The following is an 18,615-nucleotide window of genomic DNA, read 5'->3' as shown; positions in this document are numbered from 1 at the left end:
CTATCTATCTATCTATCTATCTATCTATCTATCTATCTATCTATCTACCTATCTATCTATTAGTAAATGAAAGCAGAATCTCTTTTTTAAGACAAAGGTATATTTCACTTTACACAACAGACTTTACATATTACTGAAAAGTTGTATGAAAATAACACTTTTAGAAATTATTCATATTTGAGATGCATTGGGGACCTTTCTATTTAAAATAACTAAATCCTCTTACAAAGGGAGGAATCCTTTTGTAATGTGAATTATCACTCTCTAATTTATCTGTTTAATAAATCTGGATAGTGCCTTGTACATAGAAAACCCCACATAAGCATTAGTTGAATTGAATAATAAAACTATCTTAAACTGGACGGCGGGGGGGCACCCCTGCTGGCGGCAAGCCTGTACACTTAGATGATGACAATTTTAAAGAATGGAAAACAAGTGTTGATATTTTATAACTGCTTGGAATTCTCTGCTATGAAGTTGTGTTTGCCCATCCAGAAATGACTCAAGCTCAGTGCCAAGGACCTCTTCCTTCCTTTCTTTAATTTTTAAAACAGAATAAACTTCTGAAAACAATGACACATCCTTTTAAATTCCACAACTTAAAAAGCACTGAATTCTACACTGTGAAAACAACTCAAGAAAATAGCTGTCATTCTATTTTGAGAGAACAATACTATTTAAAATATGCCCCAAATAAGGACTAACTTGTTTTGACCAGTAAGTTTGATTGTTTCATGTACTTTTGTGCAATGCCCAAATGCTAGAGGAAAAACTAAAGGCTAAAATAAACTGAAAACAAAATTTGTTCAATTGTGTCCAAAATGAAGAACTAGATGACATAGTTAAGATAAAGAGATTGTAGTTTATTAGATATGACTATGAAACTTTTAAAAAGACCTGTATTAGAATGAACATATCCAGAAAAATCTTATTCTTTTAAAATCATCACAGGAAACCACATTCTTCTCCATGTCACTGCCATTGCTCAAAACATCTTCAGAATTCCAGTCAAACTGATTACTTTATAGTCATGAATTGGCTGTGCCCAGGGTTCTCATTCATCTCAGTCAGGCTTAACTCCAAATGAGCAATTTTTTAAAAAATCACATCCACTCAAAGGATAACCAACCCTGAGAACATGCAAAAGAATGTGCTGTGGGCACTTAAAAAAAGTTAAAAACAAAACGCTTTGTACAGTAGCCACAACCAATTTAACTCCTTCAATCTCCCTCCTGATGAAATGGCATCCTTGGTTACCCCTTTGAGCAGAGATCATGCTTTCACTCATACCCCCTGACTCACTGCTCATGGTGAGGAGTCAAAATACTCCATGCTCCCCAATGGCCACTTCAAGACTCTCCATCTACCTTTGTCACTCAGTAACCTCCTCCTTCTCTTTAAAGGATCAATACATATTTATCAAGATTCTGGTTATCAGTGCCCAGGACATTCTCCTTCTTTGCTCCATGAATTCAGTGTCTGGCTCACACAGACTCTCTCCTCCTCAACTCCTGCATGCTGATACTCCCTCAAGCACCTGAACTTTCTAGGTTCTCACTTCTGATGACCTACTTCTCTACTCCACTTCACAGCTACACAGAGATAATCATACTCCCCTTGACCATCGCTATTACCTACAAGTACTTCCATGTTCAAGAAACCTAAAATTCCTTTATTTTATGATATTTTATTATTCTCTTTCCCTGCCTTATAGCCCCTAATCCTATTCTTTCTTCTCACTATTACCTCCAGCCCCTCAACCTCCCCATCTTTTCCAGGTCATTACCCCTGAATCGGTTACACTCTCTCTCCTTCTCCATCTTGACTCTTCGGTGAACTAGTTCAACTCCACACTAACCTCTCTACTCATGAATACCTTGCTCCTAATCCCACTGCCAATCTTCACCTGCCAAGTCACAATCTTGGATTGCCCCCACCAATTGCTGCCGTCTCTCTTATTCATGTGCTGCTGAATGAAGCTAGGGAAAAATCACAAATCATGCTAACTGGGCACTACAGATTCCTGTTTCATCTCAACTGGGTCCTCACTGCAACAAAATGATTCTTTCACAGATTCCTAACCAATTCATTAATACCTTTTACCACAGCAACTTTACCAAGCCTCTACAACTCTACCAATCCATCCCTACCAAACCTCTCATGGGTCAGTCACCCTCTACCCACACTCTCAGCTTATACTGGCCTCATATTTCACTGGGAAAATTGAAGTCATTTACCAAGAGTTCCCTTTTCTCCCCTCCTCATCTCACACTAGTAATATGACTTCTGCCATTGTTTCTTCCTTCACCCATCTCATATTACAGAGGCAACTCCTTTCCTTGCCAAAGCAAATCCCTCTCTGTACATGCAAGTAATCCTTTTCCATCCTGTCTTCTCCAGCAGATTGACCTCCGTATCAACTCATCTCTCACACTTACCTTCAATCTCTTTTTCTACTGGCTCTCTCTCTACTACCAATGAACATGCCCTTGTCTTCCCATCCTCAAAAACCTCTCACTTAAAAGCATTCTCTAGCTATCACCCTCTATCTCTCTTGGGGATAAACTCCTTGAAAAATCTATGTACAATTATATATATACATATTTGGGGGGGGGGAGAGTTTGGAGGGCAATTGGGGTTAAGTGACTTGCCCAAGGTCACACGGCTAGTAAGTGTTAAGTGTCTAAGGTCGAGTTTGAACTTGGGTCCTCCTGACTCCAGGGCTGGTGCTCTATTCACTGCGCCACCTAGCCGCCCTCACTCATTCTCTTTTTGACTCTTTAAAGGCTGGCTTCTAACTTCATCATTCAACAGAAATTGCTAGCAATCTCCAAAGTTACTAACAATCTTTTAATGGCCATCCTCATCCTTGCTGCCTCTCTGAGGCCTCTGTCACTGTGGATCATGCTCTTCTCCTTCACATTCCTTTTCTTTCTAGATTTTCAGGAGACCTCCCTTTCCTGGTTCTCCTTCTCTTCTGTCTCCTCAGCTGGATCTTCATCCAGGTCATACCTGTTAACCATGGGTGTCTTGTAGGACTCTGTCCTGGGCCCTCTTTTCTTCTCCCTCTATACTATTTCACTTGATGATCTCACCAGATCCCATGGAGTCAATTATCATCTCTTTTCAGAGGATTCTTGGGATCTTTTTATATACATCCCTACGTCTCTCATGACCATTCTCAGATCTACCACTTGTTATTAAAACTAACTGAACTCATTATCTTCTATCCCTCCCCTCCAACCAAATCCTCTCATGTTTTTAAACTTCTTTATTACTGTCAAGGATACCACCATCCTCCCAGTCCCCCCCCAGACTCACAACCTAGGTGTCACCCTCAACTAACTCAGTCTCATCCACTTATCCAATTTTTTGCCATGGCTTGTTAATTCTACTTTTATAACATCTCTTCTATATGCCTCCTTCCTTCCACTGACACTGTTTCTACCCTGGCACAGGCTCCATCGCCTCTTACCTGAACTATTTCAATAACCTTCTGGTTAGCCCCCCTACTTTAGATCTCTCCCCATTTCAGTCCATCCTCTACTTAGCTATCAAAATAATCTTCCTGAAGTACAGGAGAGACCACAGATGTGGTTTAAAACCCTCTGCTTTGGGTTTTAAAGCCTTCCATAAACTGGACTCTTCCGATCTTTCTACTCTACTTAACGCGCTTTATTCCTCTCCACATACCCTACAATCCAGTGACACATACCTCCTGGTCATTCTACTATAAGACATTCCATTGCCCAATACTTCCACTGATTGTCTGTTCTCCATGCCTGGAAATCTCTCCCTCATCTTTGCCTCCTGACTTCCTTCAAGCCTCAGCTAAAATCCCACTTTCTGCAAAGCCTTTCCCAGTCCCCTTTAGTGGTTGTACCTTCCCTCTCAGATTACATCTAACTAATCTTGTACCGAGTTGCATATGTGTTCTCTCCCCAACTAAAATGTGGACTCTTTGAAGGCAGAGGTTGTTTTTGCTTTTCTTCTTTCTCTAGTGCCTGGCACATAGTAAGCACAACAAGCAACAAATGTTTGTTGAAATAAACATGTAGACCCCTCGCATGATTACACTGAAGGAGACAACTGTCTGTTATGGTATAGACATGTAATTTCTACAGTTGTGGAAACTCCCATTGTAGAAATTTCCTCTAATGGTGCAAACCAGCAACTCATCTGTAACTTACAGAGTAACCTAGAGCCCTGGGAGGTTAGGGACTCACCAATGGTCAGCCTAATTCCTAGGAGATCACTATCTGCTGTGCCATACTGGCACTCAAGTTCTGGTATGCTTGTTAGAAAATCTTATTTCTTTTTGAGTCAGTATCTATTTTCATAAGTAATATAAGTTAAAATACAGTGAAGTTTGGGATATGAAGAAGTATTAAATTTTAACACAACCAAATTCTAATTTAAAATGTAATATTCACAATTTTAAAAAATTTAAATTTAATTAATTTATAAAATTCAATGTCTAAGAAATTAAAAAACATAACAAATAGTGGAGCTAATTCTGCAATTGACAATGCCGTTAAGAAAACTAACTACATCGTAAGCCACCATACCTTGTTTTTTTGGTGTTCTTTCCTGCATAGATCTGAGTGGGGTGTCACCTTTTTGTGACAAATTTACTTCATATGTTTCTCTGTTCTTGTTCCTTAATTCTTCATATGTGACAGCTTTTCTCTTAGGACTTTCTTCCACAGTTGTATCAGGTCCTAAAGCAATCAAAGGAGATAAATGATCATAGAAGGCATGGTATAAATGCAATGCAACTCAAAGAACAAGTCCCATTTGACCATACAATAAAAGAAATAGTTCAAGTTTTTCCACCATGCTTTTGAAACACATAACATTAAAAAAAAAAAAAAGGAACTGAGAGGAAAATCAGTTCTTATACCACTTTGAAGACTGTTTAGCTTATTTCAAAGCTTAAAGACAGTCTGTAACTGCTACAAGATTAAGTCTACCAAGAAAAAGTATACTCTATATTATCACATAAAATACCAATTTAAACTCTTTAAGATGTTATGAACTGGAAAAATACTGAGACTACACATAGAACTAAAGAGAAAGAATGACTTATCAAGTAAGTGTGCATTTATACATATCCAGCTATTCATTTTTATTACTACTTAGCATTTCTATGAATTTAATACAGAGGTTCTTAACCTGGGGTCCACAGACCTACTTGTGGAAAGATTTCAGGGTATCTTGTGAACTGAGTTGGGGCAAAATTATATTTTTTTCACTTATCTCTACTGTAATTTAGCATTTTCTTCAAATATGAATGTAAAAAACAGACATTATTCTGAGAAAGGGTCCATAGGCTTCACAAGATGGCTAAAGGGGTTCATGACACAAAAAAGTAACTTTAAGAACCCCTGATTAAATATCTTTTGATCAGTTTTGCTAATAATTTCCATAAGCTATCTCAGATATAAATTGCCACCAATTTTGGATAATCAACTAGTAATTACTAGCTATATATAGGGAACAGAATTACAACTTTTAAAGGTGAAAAATTTTATACCTGGGAATAATTAGGTTTCCTTAGTAATCCAAAGCCAAACAAGAATTTGTAATTTTAGAATTTCTAGTTCATAGCTAAGTATAATAAGCAATATATATTTACATATTCTGTATGTTTATATGTACACATATAGGCCCCACATATATACATATGTACGTTGTGCACATTCATACATGCATGCATGCGTGTACACACACGTATGTATGTGTGTGTGCGCATTCAAAATAATGCCAATCCCAACAATGGGTCTTCAAGAACAATTTTCCTGTTTACTTCATTCCAAAACACATGCCAAAGATGATATGGAACCACAAAGAGGTATCATCTAAACTTATATTTTTATCAGGGAAATCTGCAAAATGATTCTAGATAGAGCAAACATTTATAACTTTACTTTCCTCAGAGGCCAGTTCAGAAAACACTAGCACTATACATTATCTCAAAGATAAGTAGTAGTTTCAAAGAAGTGGAAGTGATTACAATTAGTACCCACTGACAGAGAAAAATAAAAGCAAGCACTTCACCTCTGAGATAGTCCCTCAGGGCAAAACCAAAATAGTTCAACAAAAAACAAGGGAAAACGTCTATACATTTCTACAGAATTTTTGTTACCAAAATTACACATTGCAAATAACCTGAATGACTTTTAATGTAATTCCTAAATTGCTTTTCCAAGTTCCTTTGAAGACAAAAAAGGTATAACTTATTTTGAATATGACTGAAAAAAAAATCAAGGTAACTGAAAAAAGATATACTTCATAAATGATGACTGTTGAGGAGCTCAGAAGCCTAATTAGAAATTTTTCAAAACAAAAAATAGATTTACAAAATGCATAAAAATATAAGACACAGCTACAGTCTTTTTTTTCTCTCCCTTAGCTCAGTGCTTTGTACATAGTTGGTACTGAAGAGTTGGTGAATGTTTTCTCCTATTCTTCTTATGTTATTTCCTCACTAAGGTCCTACCCTAATGTTTCAATAAGTCATTTCTCAAAAGGTATCCCAGTGAAGTAAAAACTCAGTTAGGTTCAATGGAGATAGAAAGGCACCCAGCATGGGCCCAGACCTCAGATGCACATTGATGTTTATTGGGCAAAGTCAAAACTGGAGAGGTCAGCTTATCAAAAGAAGGAATTAGGAGACCCGAGTTCTAATAATCCTTGCTCTTCCACCAATTAGCTATGTAAACTTGGGCAAATTTCTTAAGATTCAGGGTTTTAGATCTGAAGTGAGTTTACTAGAGAATAATATAGTGTTCTCTAGAGAAATAGGAAATTTGGAGGAGAGGAGAGTATAGAAAAAAAAAGATAATTTGTTCCATTTCAGACACAGGACCAGAATATCATAGATTTAGGGCTACATTTGATCTCTGAGATCATCTAATCTAACGTCCTCATTTTAGAGATGGGGAAACTAAGACCAAGAGAGGTTTAGTGAATTGCCCAAAGATATATATGGTTAAATGGTAAAGAAGGGATTCAAAATGAGGTCTTCTGAAACAAAATCTCACACTTTTGCCCACTCACCATACTGCTTCTCATAGAACACCTATTTACACTGCATAGAACACAAGATTTTCTCAGAAATAGTTTAGGAAATGTTTGTTAGCCTACTTATAAAATGTTCTTGAAAGGGTAACAATATATTTGCACACATATTGTGTCAAGTGCTTTATAATTAGATGCTATAAAATGTGAAGATCTCCATCAAACTGTTGGAGATGTAGGACTAGAATTCATGAGAAAGTTATTGACGCTAACTATCTAGATTTAGGAGTTTATCAGCATAGAGATGATTATTGAACCTATAAAAGCCAATGAAATAATAAAATGGAAAAGTGTAGAGCAAAATGGAAGATTCAAAATTTATAAAAACTAATTCACTACCAATGTTAGGGAAGAAAAACAATGAGAAATATAGGTTATGTAAAAACAAAACATATTAATACAAATTCTTTTTTAGAAAAATGTAGTACCAAAATGGTAGATCAAGAAGTAATTTTTGGCAATTATGAAGGCTCAAGAAACACTGCCGGGGTGGCTAGTTGGCCCAGTGAATAGAACACCAGCCCTGGAGTCAGGAGGACCTGAGTTCAAATCCAGCCTCAGACGCTTAACACAAAAACTAAGTGACCTTGGGCAAGTCACTTAACCCCAAATGCCCTCCAAAAAAAAAAAAAGAAAGAAACTGCCTAATAAAATTCTAAAACCTATGAGCATGAAATAATATTTTTGGAAACTAAAAAATTATGATGATTAAAAAATTATAGAATTAGAATATTTTTGCAATAAATTTCCTGCTACCATTAAAATCAAGCTGCACACTCTATCAAATGGTAGTAACACCTGTGCTATCTACCTCTATGAGTCAAGTGAGAAAATGGATAGACAACATGTCATAAATTAAAAATCATTGTAAAAGTGCATTATTATCAACTAAAGATTATTACAAACTGAACAATAAAATAACGAAATTCATTTCAACATAAATTATACCTTGCGCTTTATAATCAGTAATACCAGTAGGAGTTGATTCATTCATAGAAGCACTGAAGGGGACTGGTTCATATGTAGGAGAAGGACCTTCTTTTACACTGCTTTCAGATGTGGGAGATGTTCCAAAAGATGAATTCTCAGTTATTTGTGACTCAAATCCTGCTTTTTGTGAAAAATATCTGAGAAATAAAACCACAATAAAAAAATAGTGATATGTTAGTATCCCAGAATAATTATCTTATTTTTTTAAAGTACTTGGATAAAATGTTTTTAATATAGTAATTTTAAACAATATAATCAAATGTGTCTTTAGTACTAAGACATTAAAAATAAACGGTACCTCTAATTTAACACTCACTGAGCTCTGACACTTTAAATGGCAAACATAATAGGGAACAAAGACTAATCTATTAATTATTGGGATTTATAAGCCAGATGTAAAGTGTTTTATAGAACTTTGGGACGAAAAACACTAACTAAAAATTAGGTCCAGTTCTATATAACATCATTATCATCATTACATACATACTAATGTGACTAAATCAAATCTTATAAAAAAAAGATGAGTTCCACAGATGACACCAATTCTGGCACCACCTGAGTCCTCTGAACCTCTGTGACACTTATCACTATCACTCATGTAGCCTTCAGCCTATGCTAGTATAGTGTTAAAAGCACTGAATTAGGTGTTGGAAGGTTTAGGTTCAAATCCCAACAAACTAGCTATGTGATATAGGAAAAGTCCCTTGACATCTCTGTTGATGATATTAGCAGTTTCCTCATCTATAAAATGAGGTCAATATCAGGACTGCTCATCTTACAGGTCTGCAAAAAAAGTTCAAATGAAATAAAATATGTAAAATACCATATAAATGTCAGTCACTATTATTTATGTTTTTATAACTGTCCCCTCAACTAAACAAACAGTAAACCTCTGGAAGACAGATACTCTTGCAGTATACCCCTCTAATCCTAGACTCTACACACAGTAGGAAATATGTGTTGAGAAATGTTTGTAATTAGTAATGATGATGACAATTATTGATCAATGTAATGATGATATTCTTTTGGTGAGGTTTATTATAGCATGTGTATTATAATAATTAACAATACCAAACATTCTTAATATGATTTGATATATTTGAACAAAGAGAATTGGTTTTTTTTGCCTTTCTGCCTACCACAGTACCTGGCACACAGCAACCACTTAATAAATAAATAAATGAACACCAAATAAATGCATATATTGGTCTATATCAATTCACACTGTTCATTTCTTTATTTGGGAATGAGGGATAGGGAGAGATACCTGCTGGTCTTTGGTTAAAGGGTTGGTAGGCATTACAAAATGATAGGCAGCCAGTAAACTCAGGGTAGAGATAGAAATTCTGACAGTAGCTTTTGGAATTAGCATATTATTTGTACATATATTTCTTTATTACAAATGACTACTATATACATATACATATATATAATATATATATACATATATTATATATATATATATATATATATACTGGGTACTAGAAGAGATAATAATATAAATAAGACCTGGTTCTCAGGCTTAAAAAACATAGGTTTTTTTTTGTTTTTGTTTTGCTTTTTTGGAGGGGGGAAGGAAGAGCAAGGGGTTAAGTGACTCGCCCAAGGTCACATGGCTAGTTTTTGTGTTAAGTGTCTGAGGTCAGATTTGAATTCAGGTCCTCCTGAGTCCAGGGCCGGTGCTCTATTCACTGCGGCACCTAGCCGCTCCAAGCATACAGTTTTTTTTAAAAGAGAAGACATACAGAGTCAAAGATAATATAAATAAGAATTACTATAAGCACAGAAAGATTATAAAATTCTATAAGAACATGAGGGAAAAAATCTTTATGCTGATAACACTTCACAAAGGAAGCAGCATTTGAGCTGAACTTTGAAAGATGAGTAGATAGTCAATATGAAGATACGGGAAGAGGATATCTGAGATGGCACAGGGTAGAGAAAGCATGGAACAAGCTGTGGGGCACCTGAATTTTTAGGGGAAACAGTATATAAATCACAGATTTAGAGCTGGAAGGAACTTAGAAGCCATGTAGTCCAATGTCCCCACTTTAGAGATGAGGAATCAAGGAACAAAGAGAAGTAGAAGAAACAAAATTCAAACCTAAATCCAGCACACTTTTCAGTGCGTACTACATGGAGAAGCAGAAGAATTAGAATTAAGTCCTGTCTCTAACACTATGTGACCTTAAGCAATTTACTTAAAATACCATTCCTTCATCTATAAAATAGCGATAATAGTTATATTATCTAGAATAGCATAATTATTAAGATTGTTGGAATAAAGTTTTTGAGGGGTTGTTGTTTTTTGAAACCTTACAACACTACAGAAAGCTACATGGAAGTCAGACGGTGAAAGGTCCTGAACTCTAGCTAAGCCAATGGTTCCTAAGCTGGGGCTGCAGTTTTTTTTTTCTTTCTTTCTATACATAAGCAAACATAATTGCTGCAAAATGAATAAAAACTCTCTCATACATAAATGCTAGTTTTCAACTGTAATGCTACTGGATGTACAAAATACCAGTTCACTTTAAAATGTTACTAAAGTTATCTGCTAAAAAGTCCTCCTCTGATGTTTTATCATGGCATGGAGGTTACTCAGGGTTCTTAATGACTATGCTAGCTCAACACAAGCCGACAGTTCCTAATAAGCTGAAAAAAGTCCTGGCAATAGACTACATCTTGAGGATGTGAGAAAGTCTTTTGAGCTTAGCTAAATATGGAAGAGGCTCCTCACCAGTAAGTGTTGGGTGATGAATTATTTAGTCATGATAATCCATGAAACAAAGAAAAATACAAATGGTGCTCCTTCCTGTGCAGTCCCTTTCTATTTATGCAGAGATAGTGACAATGTCATGGAAAAGAATAAAGTGATGAGAATCACAGTGTTGAGACTCTCTATAAACTGTGAGATTCTCTTCCAATCACCAATGAGTGAAGGAAGTACTGAAGAAATGAATAATCTCAATCTTGAAATTCTCATTATAAACAAAACTAGAAGCTACTAAAGGAAGGTTCATGGGTTCTTCTTTGAGTAACAAATAAAGGAACTAGTAGTTTTATTAGGCTCCCAAAGGGAAGGAGTGAGAGAATAAGAACTTAGTAAGGGCCTACTATATGCCAGGCACTGTGCTGAGTTCTTCACAAATATAACCTCATATTTGATTGCCCAAAGGCAGTAAGAGACATCATATAATGGAACATATTTTGTATTGCCTTGCTCATGATAGGTATTTGTGAAAAGGTATCCATAAAAACAAGGGCAGATCACGTACCAATATCTCTTATGATGGATGAAAAAGTAGAGAACTCAAAATTAACCTGATAAACCCACTCCTCTAATTATAGCAACACACACTTTGATATTTAATTACTTCAATGCAAAGGTGGGAATATATGAAGATGAAAAGAAATACACTGGAAAACATGGTTCAAGAAAAAGGACTGAGAAAGGCAAAAAATGAGTCAACTACAAAAACCTTATGCTTATATATTATTGATAATTTATTGATGAAAAGAACTGATAGGCAAAGGCATCTAATAATAAAAATGTAACTGATTATATTTTAATAGACAGGAAAATACTAATTACTGATATGAGTAATGAAAGACACTGCATATGTTTATATATACTTGCTAGAACAACAATGAAAATTAATAAAAACCTAAAAGAATAAAAATGTAAAAAGACATGACATTTGAAACAATTCAATCTTGACCTATTCAAACAAATTATGCATAATGAGAAATGAGTAATCAACAGAGGAAATGTGGACTAGTCTTCATACTGAAAACTCCTCATTCTCTCTTACCCCATAACTCCAGTTGCCAAATCTTGCTGTTTCTACTTCTATAACATCTGAACCCCTGTTTACTCACAAAGTTACCCCCTTCTTTTGGGCCTCACCACATCTACCTGAACTACTGAAACAGCCTCCTTACTGGTCTCCCCACCTTAAATTTCTCCTCCCTTTAATTCATCTTCCACAGACCTGCCAAAAGTGAAAAATCTGACTATACCACTCCCTTATTTAGTAAATTGTAGTGACTCCATATTACCTAATAGGATAAAATATAAACTGTTTGGTTTTTAAAATCCTTTAGGACCTAGTCTTTCTAAACTCATTATATATTACACCTCTTCTCACACTTCGAACTACTGCTAATAAGTTAGTCTTTTTCTATTCTTCTAACAGGGGCCTCCATCTACTGTTTCCTTGCTTTTGCACTGGTTTTTCCTCATGCCTTCAACGCATTCCTTTCTCATCTCTGCCTCAGAGAATGTTTCTTCCTCCAGGATAGATCTAGTACCACCTTCTACACAAAGCATTTTCTGATCTTATAAGTCCCTCTCCAACACTTTCCCTTCCCTTATTACCTAGTACATAACCACCTTCTATTTATTTGTATATATTCATTCTGTCTGTTTAAATAGCATGCTTTGCCCAATAAAACCTAATTTTGCCCCTAAGTTCCTCGGGGGCAAGGATTGTATCACTTTTCTTTGTATCCCTAACTAGCTGACAAATTGATGCAAATCAACTGGTATAACAGAAAGATTCAACAAGTTTAGGGGCGGCCAGGTAGTAAGAGCAAAGTAAGTAAGAGTAAGAGCAAAGGCAGCAGAGTCGGGATGACCTGGGGGATCAAATCCAGGCTCAGATACTTAGCACCACACCCAGAAATAACTGGCCATGTAACCTTGAGCAAGTTACTTAACCCCAATTGCTTTAAAAAAAAAAAAGATTCAACAAGTTTAGAAAGCAATTTAGTCAGAAAATAAGTCACACATTTTAATCAAGTAGATAGCCCAAGTCACCACTAGTTTAGAATATAAACTCTTAACAGAGATCAAGAGAAGATTATAAACTGATCACATCAAAACATCAAAGCTATGGAGAACACAAATAGTTTTTTTAAAAAAATTTAGCAAGAGATTCAACTAAGCAAAGACAGTATGAGGACACTTAGAAATGAAAATGTGAGCACAACAAACAAGACAAATGGAAAAGATTTACAAAGATTTTTATGAAAAAACTTTTCATCATCAAGCTACCATACTTAGATTTTAACATCATAGTTCAAGATGTGCTAATAGAGGAAGAAAAGGAATTTAAAGAAAAAATGAAGACAAGAAAAGCAGCTGGATTAGTCAGACCAAGTAAAGGAAATCCATGCTAGAAGTAAAACAATTGTTAAGATATTGAGGGATTAACACATGAATTATTTCAAAGAGGAAAAATAGAAAATTATGGGGAAAAATTTCTGGAACTTATTAATACCAAAAAAGTAATAGATAAAAACATTTCCAACTGTTCCTACTTTCCCAACTATGTGAAATTTTTGAAGAATCACTTATACAAATATGTATTTTGAAGAATCATTTATACAAATATATTTATACAATTATACAAATTCCTGCCAAGAATGGCTGCTTGAATAGGAGGCAGGCTAACTACCACATACTCTTCCAGTAAACCCTTAGGGTTTACACCAGACTGAACAATTACCAAACAATTGAAAATTTAATCAACTAAATTCAACTGAATCAACTGAAAAAATTGACTTCTTCTACCACAAATGGTCAGCCAGAAGCTTAAGGAAAAGAAGGCATTGGGGTACTTCTACCAGAATCAGTGAAACCAATAACCAGACACATGGAGGCTGTAAGTCTTTAGTCTAAAAGCATCAAGAGCTGGCACCAATCAAGACAACCCAGGCACTAGTACCTAGCACTCTGTCCAGAGGTGTCAGAGAGGGCCATACACCTGACAATACTCTGAAATTAAAAGATCTGTGGGGGTGGCTATGTGGCGCAGTTAATGGAGCACCGGCCCTGGAGTCAGGAGGACCTGAGTTCAAAACTGGCCTCAGACACTTAACACAAAAAAGCTAGCTGCGTGACCTTGGGCAAGTCACTTACCCCAATTGCCCTCCAAAAAGCAAAAAAAGAAAAAAAGAATCTAATCCCCTATGGGGCGGCTAGGTGGTGCAGTGAATAGAGCACCGGCCCTGGTGTCAGGAGGACCTGAATTCAAATCTAGCCTCAGATACCTAACATACACACAAAAAAACTAGCTGTGTGACCTTGGGCAAGTAACAACCCCAACTGCCTTCCAAAAAAGCAAAAAATTAAAAAAATAAAATTAAAAAAAGATCTATGGATGCCTAACCCTGAGAGGTGTAGAGGTCATCATAGAAACATTAGGAAACCAGGGAAAGAATAACCATGGTCTAAACACCAGAGCCAAAGTACAGCAAAGGAACTAAAGTTGGAGATGAGAAAATTAAAGAAAACACCAACCAGTTTCAAAAATTTTTGCAAATTGAATTCCATAACAATTGTAAGCAGACTAAAAGAAAAAAAAATTTCTTCCATGAAAATATCTAGAAATTTTACAAAATACCTAGAAAAAATAAAGCAAGGAAAGAAAATTCAAAAAACGAAGTTCTTCAAAGAGAACTGGAATAAAAATCAGAATAGACCAAACAGAAATCAATGACTCCATGAAACAGAAAGAAATATTACAACAAAATCAAAAGACTGAAAAAAGAGGATGTTAGATGACATTAAAAAAAAAAAACTGATCCAGAAACAATGATTTTTTTTGGGGAGGGCAATTGGGGTTAAGTGACTTGCCCAAGGTCACACAGCTAGTTTTTGTGTTAAGTGTCTGAGGATCTGAACTCAGGTCCTCATGACTCCAGGGCCAGTGCTCTACTCACTGTGCCACCTAGCTGCCCCAGAAACAATGATTTTTTTAAAATAAAGAGTTTAAATATTATATTTCAAGAAATAACATGGGGGTGGCCAGGTAGCACAGTGAGTAAGAGCACCAGCCCCAGTGTTGGGATGACCTGGGGATTGCATCCGGGCTCAGATACTTAGCACCCACCCAGAAACACCTGGCCATGTAACCTTGAGCAAGTTACTTAACCCCAATTGCTTTAAAAAAAAAAAAAAAAAAGAAATAACATGAAAACTGGCCAGATTCAGAAGGCAATGATAAAAAGAATCCATTCATCTCCTGAGAATAGCTCCCTCAAATGAAAAATTTCAGGAATGCCATAGCCAAATATAAGTTCCCATATAAGTATTATGATATAAAAAAGCAGTTCAACTATCAAAGAACAACAGTCACGATCACATAAAACCTGGCAGCTTCTTCTAAAAACCAGGGACCATGGAAGACAATATTCCAAAAGGTAAAAAGAGATAACTTACAAATATGATTAATAGCCTACAAAGCAGAATGTAATCCTACAAAGAAAACAATGGACTTTTAAATGGAAGAGGACTTTAAAAAATGTTTTTGATGAAAAGATCACCATCAAGTAGGAACTCTGAAATGTAAATAAAAGACTCAAGAGAAACCCAAAACAGTAAATTTATCTGAACAATAGGAAGGAGCCATAAGATATCATACTAACATTCTAATAAGGGGAGAAGAAACAAGTTTCCATTCAGAACCCGAATGTCTTCAATATCCCTCAGCAAAAGAAAAAATATGGAACTGAACAAATTTCTGGAGTTAAAAGACTTATGGCGTCTTCTAAATGGACAGCAAGAGAATTTACATTTCTGTTGGAACTTTTACAAAAATTGACCATGTACAAGAGCAAAGAGATATTGCAAACAAATGAAAAAAGCAGAAATTAACACATCCTTTACAGAACATAACACAATAAAAACATGATTTAGTGATCACAAACAAAAGATTCTACCCAAATGAGGACTTACCAATGAAATCCTAAATAATGAGTAGGTTAAAGAACAAATCATAGAAACAATTTAAGAGTTACGAAAAAGAAAATGAAAATGATGAAACAACATATCAAAATTTCTGGGATGCAGGTAAAGCAATCCTTCAGGGTAAAAATCATCCTTACAATCATATATTAACAAAAAAGAAAAAGAGAGGATTAATAAACCAAATATGCAGTTTTAAAAATTAGAAAGCCAACAAAATAAACAATCCTACAATAAGCACAAAAGAAGAACTATTAAAAATCAGAGGAAAAATAGATAAATTGAAAAAAAAAAACCTCCTGCTGAGGACAGCCTGGCAGGCGGGTAGTAATCGGCCAGCGCAGCTCTCTGGGAGCTGAGCCCAGAACCACGCCGAGGCTTTAGCCCCAGGGCGGGCCTGACCAGTGGCCAGCCAGAGGGACTCCAGATCAGCAGCAGCTGTGGCCCTTTCCAGATTTATCAATACATACATGTGAAGGACAAGGTGAGAGGCCAGTGCAGTCTGGACTTTGGGACCCAGTAAGTGGGAGTGCGTGGCTTTTACCCCCAGGGCGAGAAACCGCTGAGCCGCCAGCACAGCCTGCCAGCGCCACGTGGGGGCTTCAGCTCCTGGCCTGCAGAGTGTAGGGGGATCAAGCACCAGTCTGAGGGGTAATCGCTCTTGCTTTAACCTGCTTGGATCTGGATTGCAGTCTAGGGTGGAGGTCCTGGGGTGTGTGTCCAGCTTGCCAGAGTGTGTAGAGACCTCAGAGAGGGAACCCATCTAATACCTCCGGCAGCTGAGAAAACCCCAGCGTTTGGGACGAAAACTCCCCTGTCTGGTGGCAGAGTCCTACTGTGGCAAAAAGCCCAAAAGTCAAATCATTGAGTGGCAAAATGAGCAGGCAAAGGAAACAAAGCAGACAGAAGATTCCAACATTACACTTCTATTTTGGGGATAAGAAGGAGCAAGGCATGGAACAGGAGGAAAACAGTGAAGTCAGAACTCCTGCACCAAAAGCTTCAAAGGAAAATACAAGCTGGTTACAGGCCATAGAGGACCTTAAAAAGCAGATAAGAGAAGTGGAGGAAAAATTGGGAAGAGAAATGAGAACAATGCAAGAAAATTATGAAATGAGAGTCAACAGCCTGACTGAAGAAAATAATACCTTAAAAAACAGACTGACTCAAATGGCAAAGGAGGCTCAAAAAGGCAATGAGGAGAAGAATGCCTTAAAAAGTCGAATTTGCCAGATGGAAAAAGAATCTCAAAAGCTCACTGAGGAGAATCATTGCTTCAGAATTAGATTGGAGCAAATGGAAGCTAATGACTTTATGAGAAATCAAGATGCTGTTAAACAGATCCAAACAAATGAAAGAATAGAAGGCAATGTGAAATATCTCATGGGAAAAACCGCCGACCTGGAAAATAGATCCAGGAGAGATAATTTAAAAATTATTGGACGACCTGAAAGCCATGACCAAAGTAAGAACCTAGAAAGCATCCTTCAGGAAGTTCTCAAAGAAAACTGCCCTGATATTTTAGAACGAGAGGGCAAAATAAAGGTTGAAAGAATCCACCAATCACCTCCTGAAAAAGATCCCCAAAAGAAAACTCCTAGGAATATTATAGCTAGGTTCTGGAATTCCCAGATTAAGGAGAGAATATTACAAGCAGCTAGGAAGAAACAATTTGAATATTGTGGAAACACAATCAGGATAACCCAGGATCTGGCAGCTTCTACACTGAGGGATCGAAGGGCTTGGAATGTGATATTCCAGAGGTCAAGGGAGCTGGGATTAAGACCAAGAGTCACCTACCCAGCAAAACTGAGTATCATGTTTCAGGGGAAAATATGGTCATTCAGTGGAATACAGGACTTTTAAGCATTCTTGCTGAGAAAACCAGAGTTGAATAGAAAATCTGACATTCAGATACAAGAAGCAAGAGAAGCATGAGAAGGTAAGCAGGGAAAAGAAATCATAAGGAACTTATCAAAGTTGAACTATTAATATTCCTACATGGAAAACCAATAATTGTAACTTATGAAACTTTTCTCAGTAGTTGAAGGGATTAGAAATATATATATATATATATATATGTATATATATATATGTCTTTATATGAGGGTATGCGGGCATATGAATACATATGTGAATGTGTGTATATATGTTTACAGGTATACATAGATAGAGGGCAAGGGACCAACTTAACAGGAAGGGATGATACTTAAAAGGTGAAATTAAGAGGTGAGAGGAATATAATGAGAGGAGATGGGAAGAGACAGATTGGGGCAAACTATCTCATACAGAAGAGGCAAGGGAAAATGGTTACAATGGAGGGGAAGAATAGGAAGGCAAAAGGGAATGGGTCAACCTTATTCCTATTGAATCTGGCTTGAGGAGGGAATGAAATACACACTAAATAGGGGATCTCACCCTCCAGGATAATAGGGGGGGAAGGGGATGAGAGGGGGGATGATGGAAGGGAGGGCAGGCTCGGGGGGAGGGAAGTTGGAAGCACCCACTTTTGAAAAGGGACACGATCAAAGTAGAGAATAGAACAAGTGGGAGGTGGGATAGGAGGGAGGGAAATATAGTCAGTCTTTTACAATATATCTACTATGTTATTGTATTGCATTAGCCACATATGTACAACCTATACTGAACTGCTTGTCTCCCCAGTGGGGGTGGGTGGCAGGGGGGGGAAGGGAATGAATCTGGAATTGAAAGTTTTAAAATCAAATATTCAAATATATATATGTGTGTGTGTGTGTGTGTGTGTGTGTGTGTGTGTGTGTGTGTGTGTGTGT

General features: G+C 36.6%; 1 protein-coding gene across 8 annotated transcripts in view; it reads right to left on the bottom strand.

The window, feature by feature from the left end:
• The window catches only part of OCIAD1 (OCIA domain containing 1), a 43,653-nt gene that overhangs the window by 2,632 nt on the left and 22,406 nt on the right, over positions 1-18,615 (bottom strand). For 5 of the 8 annotated variants that reach the window (XM_069105207.1, XM_069105204.1, XM_069105208.1 and 2 more), the window contains exons 7-8: positions 8,032-8,210; positions 4,569-4,721 (exon numbers count right to left, since the gene is read on the bottom strand). In XM_069105207.1, coding sequence (XP_068961308.1) covers positions 4,569-4,721; positions 8,032-8,210 — 332 coding nt within the window. The remainder of the gene's footprint in view (positions 1-4,568; positions 4,722-8,031; positions 8,211-18,615) is intronic. The other 3 variants (XM_069105209.1, XM_069105210.1, XM_069105203.1) reach the window with 2 other exon arrangements.

Source organism: Petaurus breviceps, unplaced genomic scaffold (assembly GCF_028583685.1).
Source record: "Petaurus breviceps papuanus isolate PSGF00001 unplaced genomic scaffold, PetGlider_PUasm1.0 76, whole genome shotgun sequence".
NCBI lineage: Eukaryota > Metazoa > Chordata > Mammalia > Diprotodontia > Petauridae > Petaurus > Petaurus breviceps.
The sequence above is the reverse complement of the archived record's forward strand: the minus strand, read 5'-3'. Positions and strand labels throughout refer to the sequence as shown.